Source organism: Rhamphochromis longiceps, linkage group LG19, assembly GCF_057381845.1.
Source record: "Rhamphochromis longiceps isolate RC_006_pf linkage group LG19, R_longiceps_female_GT1.1, whole genome shotgun sequence".
Classification (NCBI taxonomy): Eukaryota; Metazoa; Chordata; class Actinopteri; order Cichliformes; family Cichlidae; genus Rhamphochromis; species Rhamphochromis longiceps.
In genome coordinates, this window is record NC_140575.1 from 5,977,112 (window position 1) to 5,996,739 (window position 19,628).

Here is a 19,628-nt window from a genome sequence, read left to right on the forward strand (position 1 = left end):
AGTCTCTGCTCTAATTCATCTGAAAGGTGTTCTATTGGGTTGAGGTCAGAACTTTGTGCAGGCCATGTCTTTATGGACCTTGCTTTGTGCACTGGTGTGCAGTCCTGTTGGAACTGGAAGGGTACATCCCCAAACTGTTCCCATAAAGTTGGCAGTATGAAATTGTTCAAAAAGTCTTGCTCAGCCGATAAGAGTTCTTTTCACAGAAGCTCTTAACTCAGAAAGTTGGTAATATTCTGTAATTTACTGAGCTCCTCTGAGTGGCCCATTCTTTCACAAATGTTTGTGGAAGCAGTCTGCATGCCTAGGTGATTGATTTTACGTGGTCATGGAAGTGACTGGATCGCCTGAACTCAGTCATTTGAATGGGTGAGTGAATACTTTTGGCAGTATGCGTATCTGATACCCAATCTTTGGATAGTGCTATCAGGTCGAGGACATCTTGAATTATGCTGCTCATTTTCTTATTTAATTCTGACTGGTTTCTCTGTAAATGCATCTGACAAGGCTAGTTAATACACAACACTGCTGCTCTTCTGTCCCAGTGTCGTTGGCAACGACACTGAGCATGCATTTTTACATTACTTCAATTTTTTATTTATCTTATTTGTGAATCAGGAGGTATTTGATGGGAAGGATTTTCAGCTGCGGATTAATCCATATTGTTGTAATAATTCACAGTAGTAACGTAGGCTAAGTAAAACTTATTAGATTATGGTATGCCAATTTTGCATGTGACAGACAATCTGCTGTATTCTGCCCCACAAAAAAAAAAAGGGGGGGGGGGGGGGGGTAAAGATAACTTTGTTTGCCATTTTAGACATCTTTATTCATAGGCTCTCCTTCTGTACATACATTGCATCTTAAGAGAACAAATGTCAAAGAGCAGATATCTCATTTTAAAATATGTCAAACTGGGGCATCGCAGGCCTGTTGGAGCTGAAGCTGGACACTTCCTGCAGCAGCTGGCGTCAGTTTACAGCCAACAGTGTGCCAGAACCACTCTCCTCCAGCAAGAATAACAGCTGGCACTGATTCCCATCATGCCAGCACAGGCTGGTGGACTTGATAATATTACGCTCAAGGTGGAGGCCCAGGCTTGCTTTAAATTCAGCTGTAATGACACTGCTTTGAGCTTTGTCTCCTTCACTATTATCTGCTGCTTAAAATGCTGGTGACACAAGGTGAATAAAATCCTTGTTTTCTGTTTCTAGATCTGAATTCAGATATCAGTGTTTTCAAGATCTCAGGTTATCACCTGTGAGGCATCCTTGTGTATCTAGTAAATTGATTCTGATGAATTTGTTTAATCTAGTGAACAGTTTCCAAAACATTTAACAGAAAGTTTTGGCTTCTCCATCAATCTATTACCTCCCGCTTATCCAATTCGGGGTTCTAGTTTTGATTTTCAAATTCAAAATTTAGAATTAATACCTCTTAAGCACCAGATGCCATCGGGCATTTTGGTTTATTAAAAACACTATACAGTCATGTTTTTTTAATGCCGATTCGAGGTCTAAAACAATTTATTTATATAGCACCAAATTACAACAACAGCCCCAACATATTATTGCAGGGTCTTTACCTAAATGGTTAAAATGGTAGTTGTCAGAGTGGTTGGCTGGAAGTTTTATCAGCTGGTTTGCTCTGACACGATATGAAATGACTAGCCTGAGTTAAAATTTCAAGGAAGTTTCTTACCTCTCTGTATCCAATAAAGAAATACAAGTAGGCAAACCTGAGAGAGAGAAGTCTTTATCCCCTCAGCTGACATATAAGACTGATGAAGTTTGTACTTGTGCGTGTGCAGACAATGTTATACCAAGAATCTGAGAAGCTGAGTGTTGCTTTTTAGGTTTACGGCAAAGCCCTCCTTCATTTTTGGTGTGCCATGTCTGTACAAACAAATGACTCAAGACTGCTGACAAGTGCATTCACTGAACAGAGCTCCCTTTTTCTTAGTCTAATACAATATCTTCTGCTTCCAGATGTTATTCCAGCATTTTGTATCGAGGTCTGTAATCGTGTTTCTTTACTGATCTGTTGCAGCGAATCAATGGGACTACGAAGTTTGGACAGCCTCTGTAGTGGGAACAAAATAAATTTCAAACTAACAGCAGCACTACAGTGTCTGTAGTGTCAAGGGTTTATTTATTATAGTCTCCTGTTTTAGTACTCACTGTCAAATATTGTAATTAAGCTGTTTTATGACCTAAACTACACACAAAGAAAAAGTAGTAGCACAGAATTTATCCCTGAAGAAATGTTATTCATTTAAAAATATTTTCTAGAATTGTTTTTCACACAAAAGAAGATTCCCCTGCCTACAGGACTGAGATGGCATCGCCTAAACCTTTGTGATTTGCAGATCTCCAACGATGAGCAGAATGTGTTATTTCACAGTTTTTTTCCTTTGTGCCATTTTGGTGCATTTCTTGGAGGGTGTTTGTGTATTGTGGCCTTTATTTGAGGCATTTTGCAGGATTTTGTGATGTGTGAAGTTTGGAGGCATTGTGTGATGCTGTGCAGCTGTACCATATTTTGTCATTTTGTCATTTTGTCGCAGTTTGCAACACTGCCAGTGAGCGCCCAGTCCCTGCAGCTGTTGGCATTCAAGACATTTCAGCCTGGCAAAGTCAGCACACTGGCACCAGCTGATAAAATATCTTTGGCTTCTCTTCTTCAAACCATATTTCTTTTTTCTGGTTGTATTTGAACAGGTGCTGTTAAGGAATCATGTAGGTTTTAGAAGCATTTTGTGCAATATTGTAACTATTCTAATATTTATACAATGTAAGAATATGATCTGATTTATATCTTTTTGGTTCACTCTTTTTATTTTACATAGGCTTTGCCATCTAGGAGCTGTTGCGTTTGGGATAAGATCAGTTTTGTCAGAGGCCCTCTAGATCCAACGGAATCCAGAGGAGCAAAAACAAAAAAAAGAAAAGAATACACAAAATATAAATGACGCTGATGCCTATCTCCATTAAAACGTGACTGAATGGACATGATGGTAAGCAGAACTCATACGGCTTTTTAATCTTTGCTCTTCTTCAAACTGTGGCTGAAGAAAATGATGGCAGGACTCAGGCTATGCACTAGAGGCCAGCAGATTACTCCAAATATTGTCAAATATATCAACTATATGTAAAACCTTTTTTTTTTTTTTTTAGCAACTATATGTTGCTCCTCTGTTCTCCCTTTTCTACCCACCTGAGTTTTCTTTGGACTCGGACTCAGAGTCTGAAGTTTCAGAGGACTCTGAAGCTTTCTCAGGCAGGTTTGGCAGCTGGGCAATGTCCATGGGTGTGTCTTTATACTCTGGATTACTGCAAAGACACAGAAAATTTGTCAGTGACAGAAGAAACGTTTGTTCATCGATTGCCTTGGTCAAATCTAATGAAAATAAATGTCAGCTATAATCAGGGGTGCACATAAGTTGTCCGCAGGTGCGGTCAAAATAAAAGACACGACGCGAAGAAGTTGCAACGCGCGTTTGCGCACATAAGATTTTCTGGAGGATGACAGATATTTGTTTAGAACTCTTAAAGATGTCGAAGAAGCAAACTCCTTTAAGCAATTACTTTGGTGTTCCTCCACCTCCAAAGAAATGTCAGAAGGAGTCCGAACCGCAAAAGAAGCACGTATTCTCGGAAAAGTGGTTGCTGGAGGTGAGCTGGCTTCAAACAAATGATGAACGCACAGAGATGTGGTGCAGAATGTGCCATGAAAATCCCACTCTAGCGGACAAAAACAGCGCCTTTTATATGGACGCAAACGCACGTTGCAACTTCTTATCTGGTGCGCGTCTTTTATTTTGACAGCGAATGTGCACCTGCGGACCACTTATGTGCCCCCCTGGCTATAATGTATAATTTATAATAACATGGCTCCAATCGTGAATGCATTATAAAGTAAAATGGGGAGGATGCAAATGTTTTTATAAAGTAATGCCTATGTCTGTCTATTCTTTAAAAGTAAAACAAAATAGTCAATGAAAGCTGGCTTTATTAATTTCTGTATGATATTAATCTACAGTATTTTGCACCTCTATGTAAATTAGAAAAAAACTGATGTTGTAATGATGTTTGGCTGAAACTTTGGTCTGGTGAATTTAACTGAAACAGTTCATCACATTCTTCAACCACCAAATCACAGTTGTATTATTTTTCAGCTTACATTATATGATAGGATGGCTACAATTTAGTTTGCATTAGAAATGTGTGCTTTTGCATTGCCAGCTATGCAATTCATTAATTCATTATTATGTCAGGTCAACTGGGATAAGTGATAGATGTCCCCGTTTAGGTTTCGTTGGCCGTAGAAAACAGGGACAAGAAAAGGAGTTACACTGGATCACTCTCAAGCAGGAAAAAATAAGAAAATGTGATTTAGTTCATTTCATTGGCTTTGTTTCTTTAATTAATCTGCAGAGGCTCTTGTCCCTGTAAAACTCTCCATTTTCTGGACATCTGCATTTGTTTAAGAGTCTAGTATACATACATCTGGATTCTCTGAGCAGCTTCTCTTTTACTTCTTTTGAATGAGTTTTGATAAACTCTCCTTGACCTCCTAATGTTTCCACAGAGATCAAGGAAAAGCAATAAGAAAAAAGAGGTAGGAGGTAATTTTTTGGACTGTTCCACCATACCATTGTACCACAAGATCATTATCACATTGTCGACCTCTGACCTGAGAACGTAGTTGACCCAGATGATGTTCTTCTCGCTGGCGTTTTTCACATTGATAGCGATGGTGGCACTGGACTGGATCCAGATGTAACCACCATTCTTCTGGATCCACCGGTAATACTTTGTCACACTCTGGCCTTTATTCATCACTGAGACAGAGAAAGAAAGCAGGAAAGGATGTTTGTTATTTCACTGCGTTTTCTCTTTGATGTTGTGTCTTTACAGATAGTTCGTCAGAGGAGAGAAAGAAAAGGCAAAAAAAGTGGATAAAGGACAGGGGAGTTTGGATGGGTGGAAGGTGCGAGAGAAACAAAGACTGAGAGGTGTGTGTGTGTGTGTGTGTGTGTGTGTGTGTGTGTGTGTGTGTGTGTGTGTGTGTGTGTGTGTGTGAGTGAGAGAGAGAGAGAGAGAGAGAGAGGCAGTCATCAGATGTCATGTGACAGCTGGCTCAGAGCTGCTCTGCTGGTGCCGTCATTAATCAGACCAACACACACTGCCAGCCTCTCTTGCTCTCTCCGTATCTGTGTGGGTGTGTGCAGCACTGCCTGTTCATGTATCCATGTGCTTCCCATAGGTTTGAAATAACACACTCAAAGCATGACATCAAGTTTTTATGAAACGTGAATGCTGAAATATCCTATTGCTGTGACATTCTGACAGTACACAATCATGTACTTCTCATCACATACAAGGTCTTGAATAATCAGGCACCATCTTATCTTAATGACCTTATAGCACCATATCACCCAATAAGAGCACTTCATGCTCAGACTGCAGGCTTACTTGTGGTTACAAGGATATTTAAAGGCGCATGCTTTCAAGTCCCTCTTCTGTGGAACCAGCCTCAAGTTTGGATTCAGTAGACAGAGACCCTCTCTACTTTTAAGATTAGGTTTAATACTTTCCTATTTGATAAAACATATAGTTAGAGCTCGATAATGTGACCCTGAATCCACCCTTAGTTATGTTGCAGTAGGTCTAGGCTGCTGGGACTTCCTAAAATGCAGTGAGTGTTTCTTTTTCATTCACTGTTTTCACTCACTTTTTATTTATAAACCACACTGCATTTAATCTTATCTATTATTTATCTCTGTCTCTCTTCTACAGTGTGTCAACCGGTCGTAGCAGATGGTCGTCCCTTTGTTTTTCCTTCCCACTGTCGCCAAAGCGCTTGCTTAAAGGGGTTCACTTTTTTGTTGGAGTTGTCTCGGTTTTCACTGTATTATTGTAGGATCTTTTCCTTACAATATCAATTGTAATTGTTGTGATTTGGTTCTATATAAATAAAATTGAATTGAATGTAAAGCTTACCTTTCTAAAGTTTAGCATGTGGTAAATTAGCAGTGATGAGGAAGACTTCATTCTTTATCTATGACTTTATCAGTCTCTCATGTAATAGCAGAGGAATTCTGGCACACTCTTCTTTAGTTCTTTCCCTTCTTCAGTTGCAGACTTGCAGTCATTTGTTCTATTATGTAGACTTATTCATTCTCTGTATCCACTGAGTTATGGATGGTGGTTTTGTTTTCTTCCACTTCAGAGTTCTCATTTTCCCAGCAATGAATAGGAGTATCCGTAAAATGTACCTCTGGTCTGAGCCATATGTTTCTCTAAAGTCCCAAAAGAAAAAGTAAGAGCCTATAAAGCCAATAAAGAGAATTGGTGATAATGAGTCTCCCTTTCCTCACACCCGTTTCCACCATAAATGAATCAGAACAACAACTGTTAAGCCTAACTTTTGACCTAGGATTTTTATAAAGTGCATTAATCCAAGTAGCAAATATTTCTCCATATCTTATTTCTATCTTATATCTTATTTCTATCAGTGTTTGTTCCAGAAACAGCCAATCAACTTGATTAAATGCTTTCTCAGGATCCAAGCTGAGATATTAACTGTAGATTGAGTATTTTTCTTGTATTACTTTTTTCCTGACAGCCCATAATGAATCCTGTTTGGACCGGTTTTATATACTTCTTTATATAATTTTGAGTTCTATTGGCTTAAATAGATGTTAAAATTTGTAGTCCACACATAAGAGACTTTATGGCTAGTACAGAGTCTTTTCTTTTCATATGTAGGACTGCAATAATTACTTCCAACCACGATTTTGGTGGATCTCCTGAGTTTCCACAGCATTTTAATCCGGCTGAGTTTGGGATTTTTACTGGACGATTGAAAAACCTTGTTTTATTTTGTTTGTTGTAAACTGAATATTCTAGATAAGCACACTGCCAAAACTTCTGATTTTAAAGAGGTCCTCGCACTTGTTGATGATCAGCTAATTAAGTACATATATTATTAGCACTTGGCTGCTACTTATCCTCTTAATTTTATGTAACCAGTAAGGGTGTACTTAAGTTTTTGTGTTGACAACAACAGTCACTTCAAGGTGCTTTATATTGTAAGGTGAAGACCCTCCAATATGGTAAGAAACCCACTAGTAAACATTTGGTGACAGTGGAATTAAAATCTCCCTTTTACCAGGAAGAATCATAATGTCTATCTGCCATAACTGGTTGGAGTAGTGATGAATAAATACACAGAGAGTGAAAAGAAATTCATCATAGGAAGCCTCCTAGCAGTCTAAGGCTAGTGCAGCATGGCTAAGGGTCACCTGGGTATAATTGGCATGGCTGTGTGACTCAGGGCTGTGAACACATGCCTTAACTTTGGCTTTATCATGTCAATCTTTACTTAGTCCTGACTCCTAGTTTTTATATCCAAGGCAAACGCATTCCTGCATTTTATTAAAAAATAAAATGTCAGTATGATTAACTGAACTTAACTGAACTCAACAGAGCAGGGAGAAGGAAAACCCTGATGCTAAAATGCATACATACATACTCACTGTAAATATGTTTTCATTTTTACAGTGAGCATGGTGAGTTCCAGTGTTTTATACACATTTCTACATAGAGATTGGTACACAAAATCTCTCCTGGCCTTTTCTCAGCAGTACGCACACACTGAACAACCATCACACAACGTAACGTAACAATTTTTCAAAATGCAGAATGCTGTCAGTTTCCGTTTTTTGTCAGTTTCTCTGTTAATCACTTTACAAAGAAAGTGATATATTGTTTTATATTGAGATCAACAGGAGACTACCAGAGTTTAAGAGTTAATATTTGAAAATGATTGACTTTGTAAGTTGTTCCATAGCACCATGGACCAAAAGTTCATGAATGATGTAGAGAATGACGGTCAGGTTAGTGTGGATCTCTTTTATTCAGGAGTGTCTCTTTATCAGTCCAGCAGAGCAGCTGTACCATCAACTGCAAAGACAATAAACTAGACATGTATCATTTCTTCAGAGATGCTCTCATAGCATAGTTTTCTAACTAAGTGATGTGAGGCAGCATCTAAGATTCATAACTCCAATTCAATTTCACACAGTGCAGAAAAACTGATGCGAGCATTTCCACACTGACACAGTAACATAATGTTCATCAACGCAGGGATGGCTTGGGATCTGACACGAAATAATATTTTGACACAGTTTAACTGAAAACTCATTGCAGACCTGTTAAAGTCAGTCTGAAGACAGTACATGAATGTCTTTGAAGTGACCATTTCAAAGGCAAGGACTGGACGTTGATTGCACAGCAATTCCCAACCCGTTTTCCCTTCTGCTTACTGTAGCCTATAAATCTACATAAGTGGTCTTTTCATAGCCTATGATGGCACCCACCAGTTAAGGAAGTCCCTTCTTAAAACCTCAAGCTGAGCATGCCGTGTTTTTATCATATCATATATATATTATATATAGTCCTTAAGACTTAAATCTACTGACTGACACCACAAACTCATGAGGAAAGTGTTTACTGAAGAGAATTATGAGGAGTTGAGGTATTTTCTAGAGTTCTAGCTGGACCTCCAGGACATACAAGTGGAGTCACCCCCTGCTGGCCATTAGAAAGAATGCATGTTTAAGGCACGTTTGCATTGGTTTAACTTTTCAGACCTGAAAGCCACAGCCATCTTCTATACAGAGTCTTCTCTGATCATTCACCTCACCCATTAATGTGAGGTGAATGAGTTATATTTCTATCGATTCAAATCAAACTCTACAAAAGTGTGTTCTCTTGTCAATTACTTGATTGATTTTGGCTATCTAAGAGCACTTCACTGGATATTTATTTCTGCCAGTAAAATAAGTCTGAAGTCAGGTTTTACTTTTGTTACCTGAACCAGTAAGTAGTTGGAGCTCCTCCCCCCCGTGCAATAAACAGATTAAAATACAGAGCTGGTACTTCCTGCTGTCCTCCACCAGATAGCGCTGTGTCACTGTGACAATATTTCAGGCCACAGGAGGTGGCCCCCACACTGCCACCGTCTCCACCCACCCACCACCCTCCCGTGCTCCGCCATGTGACAGCATACTGGCAATAAATTTGGCCAAATTAACCACTAAATGGTTATCTCAAGCAATATGTATTGGCATTAATCAGGAGCCGCTCAAACAGAAACAGTCAGAGACGAGACGTGAGCGCTGCTAAATTCATACCCCTCTCCTACATTTAATTACGGACACAAATAGGTTTTTTCGATGACAGAGAAAAAAAGAGAGAGAAAGTAGGGGGTGATTTATATAAAAAGAAGGCCAGTAATTAAAAACTATTAGAAACTAATAGCATTGTTTAAGACGACATCCCCAGGGCTGCAGTAATTGACTTTGGTCGAGCGGCTGGTGCTCATTCGTTTTCTATTCTCTAAGAGGGGGAGGGGGTGGGGGTGGGGGTGGGGGATAACTTGTTTGCATGTTAAGGCAGAGATGGTGAGATCACGTCACCTTGAATGTGACCTTCCTTTGTTTGTACGCTAGAGTAAATAACGACACAATGAATGCACACACACACACAGTGGTGCCTTTTCAGATGACTGCAGGTCCTCAGAGAGCTCTGTGTATCAGCATGTCCAATGGAAGAGGACACACACACACAAAGTCACATAAAGCTTACAACTCCAGCACACTGCACACTGTGCTGCGTACACAATCTACACACATAAAGCACTGTTACTGTCAGCTGATATTCACTCTGGAAGAAACAGTTAAAGTAGATATTATATACATAATCTGTCCATACAGACAATGACCTTCCTACCCAACTACTAGCTATTTTTCAACCTTTTTTCAACTCCTTGCCAACTCTACCTACTACGACTCTGGCCTGTTTCGTGTGTTGTACCTGTTTCTGTTATTGTTCAAGGACTCATTAATTATTCTTCTACTATACAAATACACATTAAATTGATCTCAATAAATTGACTGATTGTGAAAAAGTTGAAAGCAGTGTAGACCAAATGTTAGTTGTCTCAAAGGTAGCACCCAAAATTAGCACTTTTATAGATAATGGAGCATTTTGATTTTGGTATATCACACAAATCTTCCTGTGGTTTTCAACTGTAGCAACATTTCCACCAAGCAGAACCGTTTGTGTTAGAGATTAAATTTAAATTACAAAGGCTGATGCGCCAGAACTTTTGTCCAGTTAGGGTCTGAAAAAAAACCCCACAATACAACTTTACCTTGTTCATGTTAAGAAACATCAAATTTGGTGTTGTTGTTCATATATTAAATTGTGCCAAATCACAATAGCAGTCAGTTTGACGTGGTTTATATTGTAAGGTAAAGACCTTACAATAATCCATGGAAAACCTGAACAATTAGACAATCCTCTATGTGCAAGAACTTGGTTACAGTGAGAAGGAAAAACTCCCTTATAACACGATGAAACCTCTGCCAGAACCAGGCTCAGGGAGGGGCACAGCACAAAAGACATGCTGTAGAAGAGAGCCAGAGATTAATAACAAATAATGAAAACGGTAAACAAAGAAGAAACACTCAGTGCATCATGGGAATCCCCCATGATGCACTGAGTGGAGGGTTCAGGGTCACCTGATCCAACTATCAACTAAAAAATAAAGTTTTAAAACTAATGTTAAAGGTAGAGAGGATTTCTGTCTCCTGAATCCAAACTGGGAGCTGGTTCCGCGTAAGAGGTGCCTGGAAGCTAAAGGCTCTGCCTGCCATTCTACTTTTAAATATGCTGGGACCCACAAATAAGTCTGCACTCTGACAGCGAAGTGCTCTGACAACACAAAACAGTATTATAAGGTCATTAGGAAAAGATGCAGTGGCTTCACAGTCAAAGAAAAAAAAATATATTTTCTGTGACTAACATTTCTGTTTTATAATTACAGGTAGCTCTAGGCAATGAGCTACCAGAACTTTGTCTGTAATTTTACATTTTAAGCCCAAAATGTCAGCCTAGCAACATTTCTTTATCATGTAGAAACATTGAGACATACTGCTGAAATTCCTTTTCTTATGTTAAGATATCTCAGGGATTAAATGTGTACTCCTCCAGCCAACTTAACATCAAAGTAAAATGACTTTGACATCCCCGCTCTAGGCTTTTGTATTCTTAGTAAAATTGATGGAAGGATTTCACTTATTTTACTTTACAACATAAAATGTTATTTTGTTTCCTCCATACATGAGAAATAGCTCTTGTATTATTGAATTTTTCTTGTCATGAATTGATATTGTGATATTGTGGCAACAGTAACTATGAGCTGCACAGAGGAAGAGGCATGTCAGTAAGGCATGTGTTGTAACAGTATCAATGCCACTTTCCCCGCCGATGACCCTACGGGGGAAGTTATAGCTCAAGAGATTTATGACACGAGTATTTGAACTATGTGAAATGTTATTAAATGACAGAGCCGTGCCAACAAGCAGCTCTTTGAAACAGGAGGTAAAGTGAGGCACGAAATCATGAATGTTCCACTGTTTAATAATGGGACAGGGTACATTCAGCCTACTACCCTGTAAGTACCCGGGGAACTCTGCAAAACCAACTCAGTGTCATATCTTTAAATAACATCTTAAAACGTCCTTTAAAAAAAAAAAAAAAAAAAAAAAAAAAAAGGAAAAGATGCAGCCTGATTATTCAAGACATTGCAGTCTAGTAACCTAGCCAACTAGTGAACTGAAGTCTAATCGTCACTCAGTTTTTGGTCTCTACCCACTGGAGTGGAAAATATCTTCCTATTTAGCTGGTGGTAGAGGGACTTTGTATCCAAGCAAGTAAACTGATATTTGATATTCCTGAAAGTAACAGTTTGTGGCTTTGTCATCATTAGTAAGGACAACGCAATGTAGACATGGGGTTTTGAACCTATATACACCGAAGAGTGTTACCGTTACACCTACCTTACAGGTCAGTGTGTGCACGGTCAAATTAGTCTTCAGATGTTATCCTTGCACAGCAAATTATTAATTACAAATCATTAGCCAATAACTATACTTTGGGTAATGCTCCTTTCTTACTCTTAGAATCGCCAGAATTTACAAAATTGACTTAATGGTCTGTTCAATATTATGCAAAACAAGCAACTGAGTCCATAAACTAATGTGCTACTCTATGTGTCTAACTTTAAACCTTATCCAACTGCAAAGGGGTTTGTTATAAAAAGCAAACATTTGTTATGAAGGCAAATACTATCCATAGATACGAGATCTGGTGTTTTATAGGCTGTAAATATGCTTTTTAATACTGTAAATGTTGGGGTTTTAACTTGGGAGCCTAAATGACCCAACTGCACTTCCTGTGTGGTTGTTACTGTGAATGACACAGACAATATTTCCATATTATGTTGCAATGGATTCCACTTTCCAAGATTTGAATTCTTGGGTGTTGCACAGTTTCTGCTAACAGAATTTAAGTTTTATTATACAAAAATAATAAGCTTCAGGCTACCTTCTTGAGTTTTTTACTGGGAATAACAGAAATATGCTCAGAAATCTGTATGATAGCAAGAAAATGAAGGCATGAATATCAAATGTATTTAGAAATCAGCTGTTTGTTCTTTTTGCAAGCACTGAATACCTACTCATAGAAACCAAACTACAATAACAGTATTGGAAATAAGGAAGCTGTAGTGGTCAAAATGAAGCAGCCACCTGGGCCTGGTAAAGATGAATGAGTTAGGCCAACAGATGAGAGCAGAGACATTTCGGCTTGGACACTATGGTCCAGCCTCTGTCCATCTGTTCACACCATCCTCTTTGTCTCTCCCTCCATCTTTGAATCACTCACTTGCTGATCACCCACTAATGAAGGAGAGAGGGAGAGAGAGGGAGTGCTGGAGGCTCGCCCGAGGCTGCAGGAGAGAGACCAATAGATTAAAGGAGTTCTATTCCCTTTTAAAGTCTCTCCACCTCACTTTTTCCCCTTCTTTTCCTCTGGCGTGCTTGCTTTCTTTCACTAAGTGTCACACTTTTGACTTTTGCCATTGTTCTTCTGTTTAACTCTCACTGTTTGTTTCCCTTCTCTACACCTCTGGTCTTTCATTTTTTTCCTTTTTTAGTGTGTTTTAGTGTTTTTTTGCTTGTCTTCCCCTATCTCTTCTTCATTTTGAATCTGTTGGATTTCCCATGTAGTTTCATCTACCTTTCAGATTACCTTTACCTCATTTACCCTGTGCCACATTAACCTGTAATTTATGACAGTGAAATTGCTTCATGGAAATAGCTTTTCAGTGTGTCAAAAATTTGAAGGATGGAGGTCTGCAGGAAAAGACAGTTTGTGAGTGTGTGTCTGTATTTATACCACCATGTTTCCATGGCTCTAGCCCTCTGTTGCCCTCTTCTGGTCAGCTCTGGTATAGTTCAAAAACCTTCCATTCAAGTTCTTTAACCACATCAAGCTTTTTTTAAAGCCTTACATGCACGAGAGCCTTACAATCCTCCTTCTGAGTTAGCTTCATTAATTTCTTCCTCCAAACTATCAGCTTGTCTATTAGATCCCATTCCTTCAAGACTGCTCAAGAAAGTCCTGCCATAAATTGATGCTTCAATCTTACATATGATCAATCTGTCTCTATTAATGGGCTACGTACCAAAGGCCTATAAGACAGCATTAATTACAGCATTACTTAAAAAGGCATCACTTGACCCAGCCACGTGTCTTAGCTAATTATAGGCCAATCACCAACCTTGCTGTTATCTCAAAAATCCTTGAAAGAGTAAGTGTAAAACAGCTAACTGATCATCTGCACAGGAATGGCTTATTTGAAGAGTTTCAGTCAGGTTTCAGAGCTCATCACAGCTCAGAAACAGCTTTAGTGAAGGTTAAAAACGATACTTTTATGGCCTCTGACAGTGGACTCATCTCTGTGTTCACCTCAATGCAGCGTTCGATACTGTTGACCATAATATTCTATTACAGTGATTAGAGCATGTTGTAGTTTATAAAGGTAGTGGTTTGTAGTTGTTGAAATCATATCTATATAACAGACTAATTATTGAGTTCTACAGTTCTACTACGACCACATCTGTTTACATTATTTATGCTTCCCTTAGGCAGCATCATTTATTCTCATTGCTATGCAGATGATACCCAGCTCTAACTGTCAATGAAGCCGGATGACACACATCATTTAGTTTGCTCAGAGGGGGTCGTTTGATTGTTCAGGATTTATGAATAATCTCTATTATTTTAAGGTCTTACACTTAATAGAGACACGAGGAGCCCTTCCCAAAGGACTGGTGTATTATCCAGGGTCCTGGTTCATCATATTTTGTTTATTTCAGAACAAATCATTGCAGCAAAAGCCAGAAGCTGCTAGTGCTGCAATGATAGCTCTCAGGATGATAGCTCTCTCTTCAGCAGCATATGACTCCAATCTTGGTTTTGCATTTACTTGAGAATTCTGATTTTACTGCATGTCCTGAACTGTTTACTCTAATATTAAATGTACATACAGACTTCATAGACTGATGTAGGGCAGTAAGCAATACGACATTATTTTGACACTGTGTTCTGTTTCTCAGTGGAAAAATGACAAGTTGAGAGTGATGGATCTGACCCACTAATGCCATAACATGGCACTAATTGAGGCCCCAGATTAAGATAGGACTGATTTATCCTGTTAGGTCTGGGGGAAGCCTAACTGAGGGGGTCTAATTTAGTCTGATTGTACATAAAAGATTTAAAGAAGCTCAACCTTGAACAGGAACCCTTTGTTGTGATTTGGCGCTATATAAATAAAATTGAATTGAATTGAATTGCGATACCTAAAATAAGTTCACCAGTACCAGTCACAGATGGCACTTTATTGCTCAATGACTAGTTTCATACTTAAATACATTTACTAAGAAGTACTCTTATGTTGCCATTGCTGGATCTGAGGACTTCTTTCACCACTTTCGTATTTCATTGATTTCAGATACTTTAGTTAGAACACGTCGCAAAATTGATGGAAAAAAGTTGAAGTGAATATGCAGATTTATCTACTCAAAACAAGAACTTCAAGTTAAAGGAAAGTCACAGAAAAGTCGCCAAATGACGCTCCTGTAACTTTGTCCGGTGTTTTCTACAGTTTATGTTTGTATGCCCTTTTTCCTCACTTGTCCCTAAAGACTCAGTTTTTGTGTGTTTTACTAATATTACATGTGTGGGTAGATTCACAGGTGTGTGTGTGTGTGTGCATTTTGTATGCAACAGATAAAAAAAAATGCCGTTCAGTGTGTGTGGATTCATTAAAGGCAGTGTTGGTCTAGAGAGACCAGCTCTACTAAAACGCCTGCAGGCTTAAATCCACCGAGCTTTCTCTTCTGTGCTAGTCTCTCACTCTCTCTCATTCTTTTATTTTCCTCTGCGTTTGCATGTCTCTCGATCATCTGTTTCACTCCCAAACATCCTGGCTGTCTTTCACTATTGTATCGCCTTCTCCTTTGCTAATTCTAAATGTCTTTTTCCAACTTCATATATGTCCAAACCTCCTTTTGTCTGAAAATATGAAATTCTTTTTTCTTCCTGATTGTTTCCCTAGAAAAGCCAGCTTCCCCCATGTCTTGCTTCAACTCTGACAATCAGAATTTCTCTTTGTGTCTTTTTTCTACATTGTCTGGGATTTTTCTTTTTATTTGCTTCTATTGTTAAAAAAAACAACTAATGCATTTAGTCTCTATTCTCTTTATGTCTCTCCCTCTCTTTTAAGTTGGGAGGTTCAGACCTGCAAAAACTTTGCAACTAACCTGAAAATGGTTAAACAAAGTAACCAAATATCTTTTTACTACTGTATTTTATACATTAGCAGTTCTCTGCTGTTTTACAAGTCTGCATCTTCCAAGTAATTTCTCATTTGTAGTACTGATGTTAGTAACTTTGTCAAAATTGGGATGCCTGAACATATGAAAATGCTTACATGGTTGTAGGCAAGTAACTTGTACACCAGTTAAATACTGTCGGTGTTTTCTACATTGAAAATGACATAGTTCTTACTGGTAAAAGTTATTCAGACTTTATTACCACACATTTGACAATGACATTTCTTTTCAGGGTTGTCTTGCTTACTGTCTGCGGTCCATAGAATATTGTTAGACCGTATTGTTAGACGAATAATGGCAAAGAAAATATGATAAATGAAAGTAGCACTAAATCTTTCCTGGTACAAAATGTTTAGATTCCACATGTGTAACAAACTCTTTGGCTGTCCACCGCCCTCAGTCTAAAATGTGCCAATGATGATTAATGACTAGTTTGTCATGATGAATCCTTGAAATATTAAATCCCAGAATTTTCTGTCTTAGATGTAACATCGTCAACCTATATATCCTTTTCTATGTAACAGCACTGACCCAACAAATACAGTTTTGGCAGGCTGTGACACATCACCAAAATCTATCAATCAAAGCTAAATGGGCAAAGGTCAGTGCAGAACCAGGCTCAGGGAGCCATCAGCCATGACCGGCTGAAGAGGGTGAAGAGATTAATTCCCATAAATTTGATTAAAACATGATATTAAGAAAAGACCTAGAAATCTTTTTTGTCTCTAATTTTCTTTTAAATTCAATTATTAATCCAAATTGAAAGATTTGGATTAATAATTGAATTGAACTGTCCAAAAAAAAACAGAAATTCATTCAAAATAAGTCATTAAAATTTCTGTCTTCTAGGCCAACTGTCTCGGATCAAATTCACAGCCACTGTGACATATGTTCTGATGTTAGGTTTTAATCTTTCAGAACCTTTTCTGCTTTTGTTTTCAAAACTCTTTCAAACTTTTATGTGGACTGCCTTGAGCAGTACCGCTGGGTAGCTGTGCTGTCTGAACCACTGCCATCCTAACAAGCTGTATTTTGATTTACTGTCTATTACCTGGAGCACACACATCATGTCACCTAGTCACTCATGAGAGAGGTCAGACACAGGCAAGAATGAGTGACACTAGTGTTGTGTTCATCAGTCATTATGAAAACATGAACTTTTCAAAAGCACTTCTTTTTTTTAAGCAACTTGATGCCTAACACAGATCACAATAGATTCTAACACATCTTCACCTTCATGTAATGGATGTGCTTGTCTTCTATAAAACCAACTGAACATTTTTCCCTATCACTCCGTTAAACTACAACACCATCTTCTAATTTCTCCTTTCTTTGCAAAGTTCTTCTCGCTTTCTTCTATTTCCTTAATTCTCTTTTGCTACTTATAATGCATTTTGTGACCCTTCTCACTATGTGAAAACATGGGAATTATCCCATCTTCATCCTTCCTCTTTTCTCATTCTTCCTGCCCCTTTTGAAAAAGACATGAAACGGCTCGTCAGCCTGTCTCTCCGTGTGAAAATTAGCATTTTGTCCTGCCTTTTTTTCTGTCTGTAAATCACTAGTTCCCATCTCTATCCCTTTCTTTGAGAAAAGATGAATTTCTCTCCCAGCCCTTGTGCTGAGTATTTCTTTCCTCTTCGTGCCGACAAATCACTCTTTTCCGTTTCCCCCCTTTCTTTGTGAAAAGGAAAGTTCACCCTTTATCTCTTCCTTCTCTTTCTCTCTGTTCTCTGAGTGGAAACGAGGACAGATTGACTTTGAGATCTGACCTGAGCTTAGACCAGCTGTCAGCAGGTAATGATAGAGACTTAGAGAGAGACGCCTCTTCACAGAGAGGGATCATGCTTCGTCCTCCACTTGAAAAGAAGCCTTTTAAAATTTAGATCCCTGTTGAGAGAATAGGCTATCCCTCTAAAATATACCTTGATCAATTCCCTAACTATCTGACTCATGTTGCAATGGGGTAACCAGAAGCAGATGTGGAAATCCCACCCAAAAAAAAAATCGGAGAGTGTGAGCTGCTGCTGTTCCACAAAAACAGGAAAATTGAAGTGCAGAAAGTCTGTTTCTCAACTGAAAATGATGAATGATTCAACGATCGGTTACGATTTAACTGAGAAGATTCTGAATTGGGGATGTAGTTTGAGTACAGGCACATAGAGGTGGAGGCCTGGTATGTCTAGTATTTAGTCTGGCTCTTCTTTCACACAAACATCCAGTGCAAAGAGCTCATTTTGATTGGCCAGAACACAAAGAACACAAAAACTAAAAGAACATGCCTCTAAATCACTGTATTAAATAATTATCTTACATTTAAAGGTATCAAGATGAAAAACCAAGCCAATATAAATAAAACTGGATGTTACTCTTTATTTTTGTGTTTGCATTTGATGTCCACACAAACGTTTTCTGTCGCTATCCAATTAGCCAGAAAGTTCCCCCATGTCTGCAGGAAAAAAAGTTAGGAATCATTAGCCTGCCTGTCTGAAATCAGCTTCCACACAATCAGCAGCGAGTTCATAAAGCCACCGAATGAAACCGCCCCAAAGAAAGGCTGATTTTAGAACAATCTGACCGCGCTCCATTTGACGGTGAGGATGGAAAGAAAAAAAGAGAAAAGACATGGAGAACCTCATTGCCCTGTAGCCATCTATTTCTGAAAGCCCCCCTTTCACAGAGGAAATTAATTTTGAAAGAGGAAGAATAAAATGAACAGCAGAGGTGACTGGAGGTGCTGTATTAGACTACGCTCAACTAAAACCAAGTCATTTAAACCGTTGGCTGGCAGATTGCCTCCCTGACCTCACATCCTCACTGCAGACAGAGAGGAATAATCTCCCTCAATACTTCCCCCTTTTTTTTTGTTTTACACATCCTAACCTGCCCCCCTCCCCTTATTCTGCCTGACCCCGCCAGGCCGCCATAGAGCCACTTCCTGATTGCCACTCTGGATGTTCAGAGCTCAGGAACTTTTGGAGAAGGTAATTGAAAAAGTTTCAGGGAGCTCCATGCTGGTATATTTTCTTGCCTTTTTTTTTGTTGATGAGCTATGTGACATGTTTCATTTGTGTCACAACAGCAGTAAGGGCCGGTGTCGGGAGTCAGAGCTTAAAGAGACCGGCAAAAATCTCTATTTGCAGAGAAATGATGAGGTAAGTACAGTAAGTACAGTCATTTAAGGGCCCTCCTTTCCAGTGAAAGTTAGCAGACCTTTAGGACTAATAGAATAATTTGCAACACAGTATCAAATAATTTCTTTTAACATAACACTGACAGCAAAGGCTTAAAGTCAGTTCCCTCTGTTTTCAGAGTGCATGTAAAAAAAATCAAACCAGCAGGAGACCACTAGCTACACTAAAATCAAACACTGCCATTTGTGCGTGTGTGATTTATTTTCTTTCACTGTTCAGCAACAAGGAGACCCCTTCTTAATACCACTAAATGCACTATGATTGGTCTGTTGTTTCTACAACCAATAGAAATGGGCTTCAAATGAAAAAAAAATCAAAGGCCCTCCCTATTTAAAATAAATGACAATATCTTTATTTTTACACAGGCCTTCGTCCAGGAATAAAAACACTGAAGCCTTTCTAGTGGTATGCCATCAACAGTGGCCTTCCACACATTTCCACCAGTGTAATATTCCAATTTTCAAAACCTTCACAGGTGAAAGAGCCTAAACAAACGTTAACACCAAGCTCAAACATAAACCCAAATTTAACTCAAATCAAATGGAGTGCTTCTTATATAGTACCATTTTACTCTAGTATGTCTCATTCACCCAAGTACTTTGTTCTACATCTACAAGTGT

At 38.7% G+C, this 19,628-nt stretch overlaps 1 protein-coding gene across 1 annotated transcript in view; it reads right to left on the reverse strand.

Annotated features, from left to right (window-relative positions):
- npas3 (neuronal PAS domain protein 3) overlaps window positions 1-19,628 on the reverse strand; it is a 385,275-nt gene that overhangs the window by 6,563 nt on the left and 359,084 nt on the right. Inside the window, exons 11-12 of the mRNA XM_085391470.1 lie at window positions 4,696-4,843; window positions 3,217-3,332 (exon numbers count right to left, since the gene is read on the reverse strand). Of these exons, the coding sequence (XP_085247596.1) occupies window positions 3,217-3,332; window positions 4,696-4,843 (264 nt within the window). The remainder of the gene's footprint in view (window positions 1-3,216; window positions 3,333-4,695; window positions 4,844-19,628) is intronic.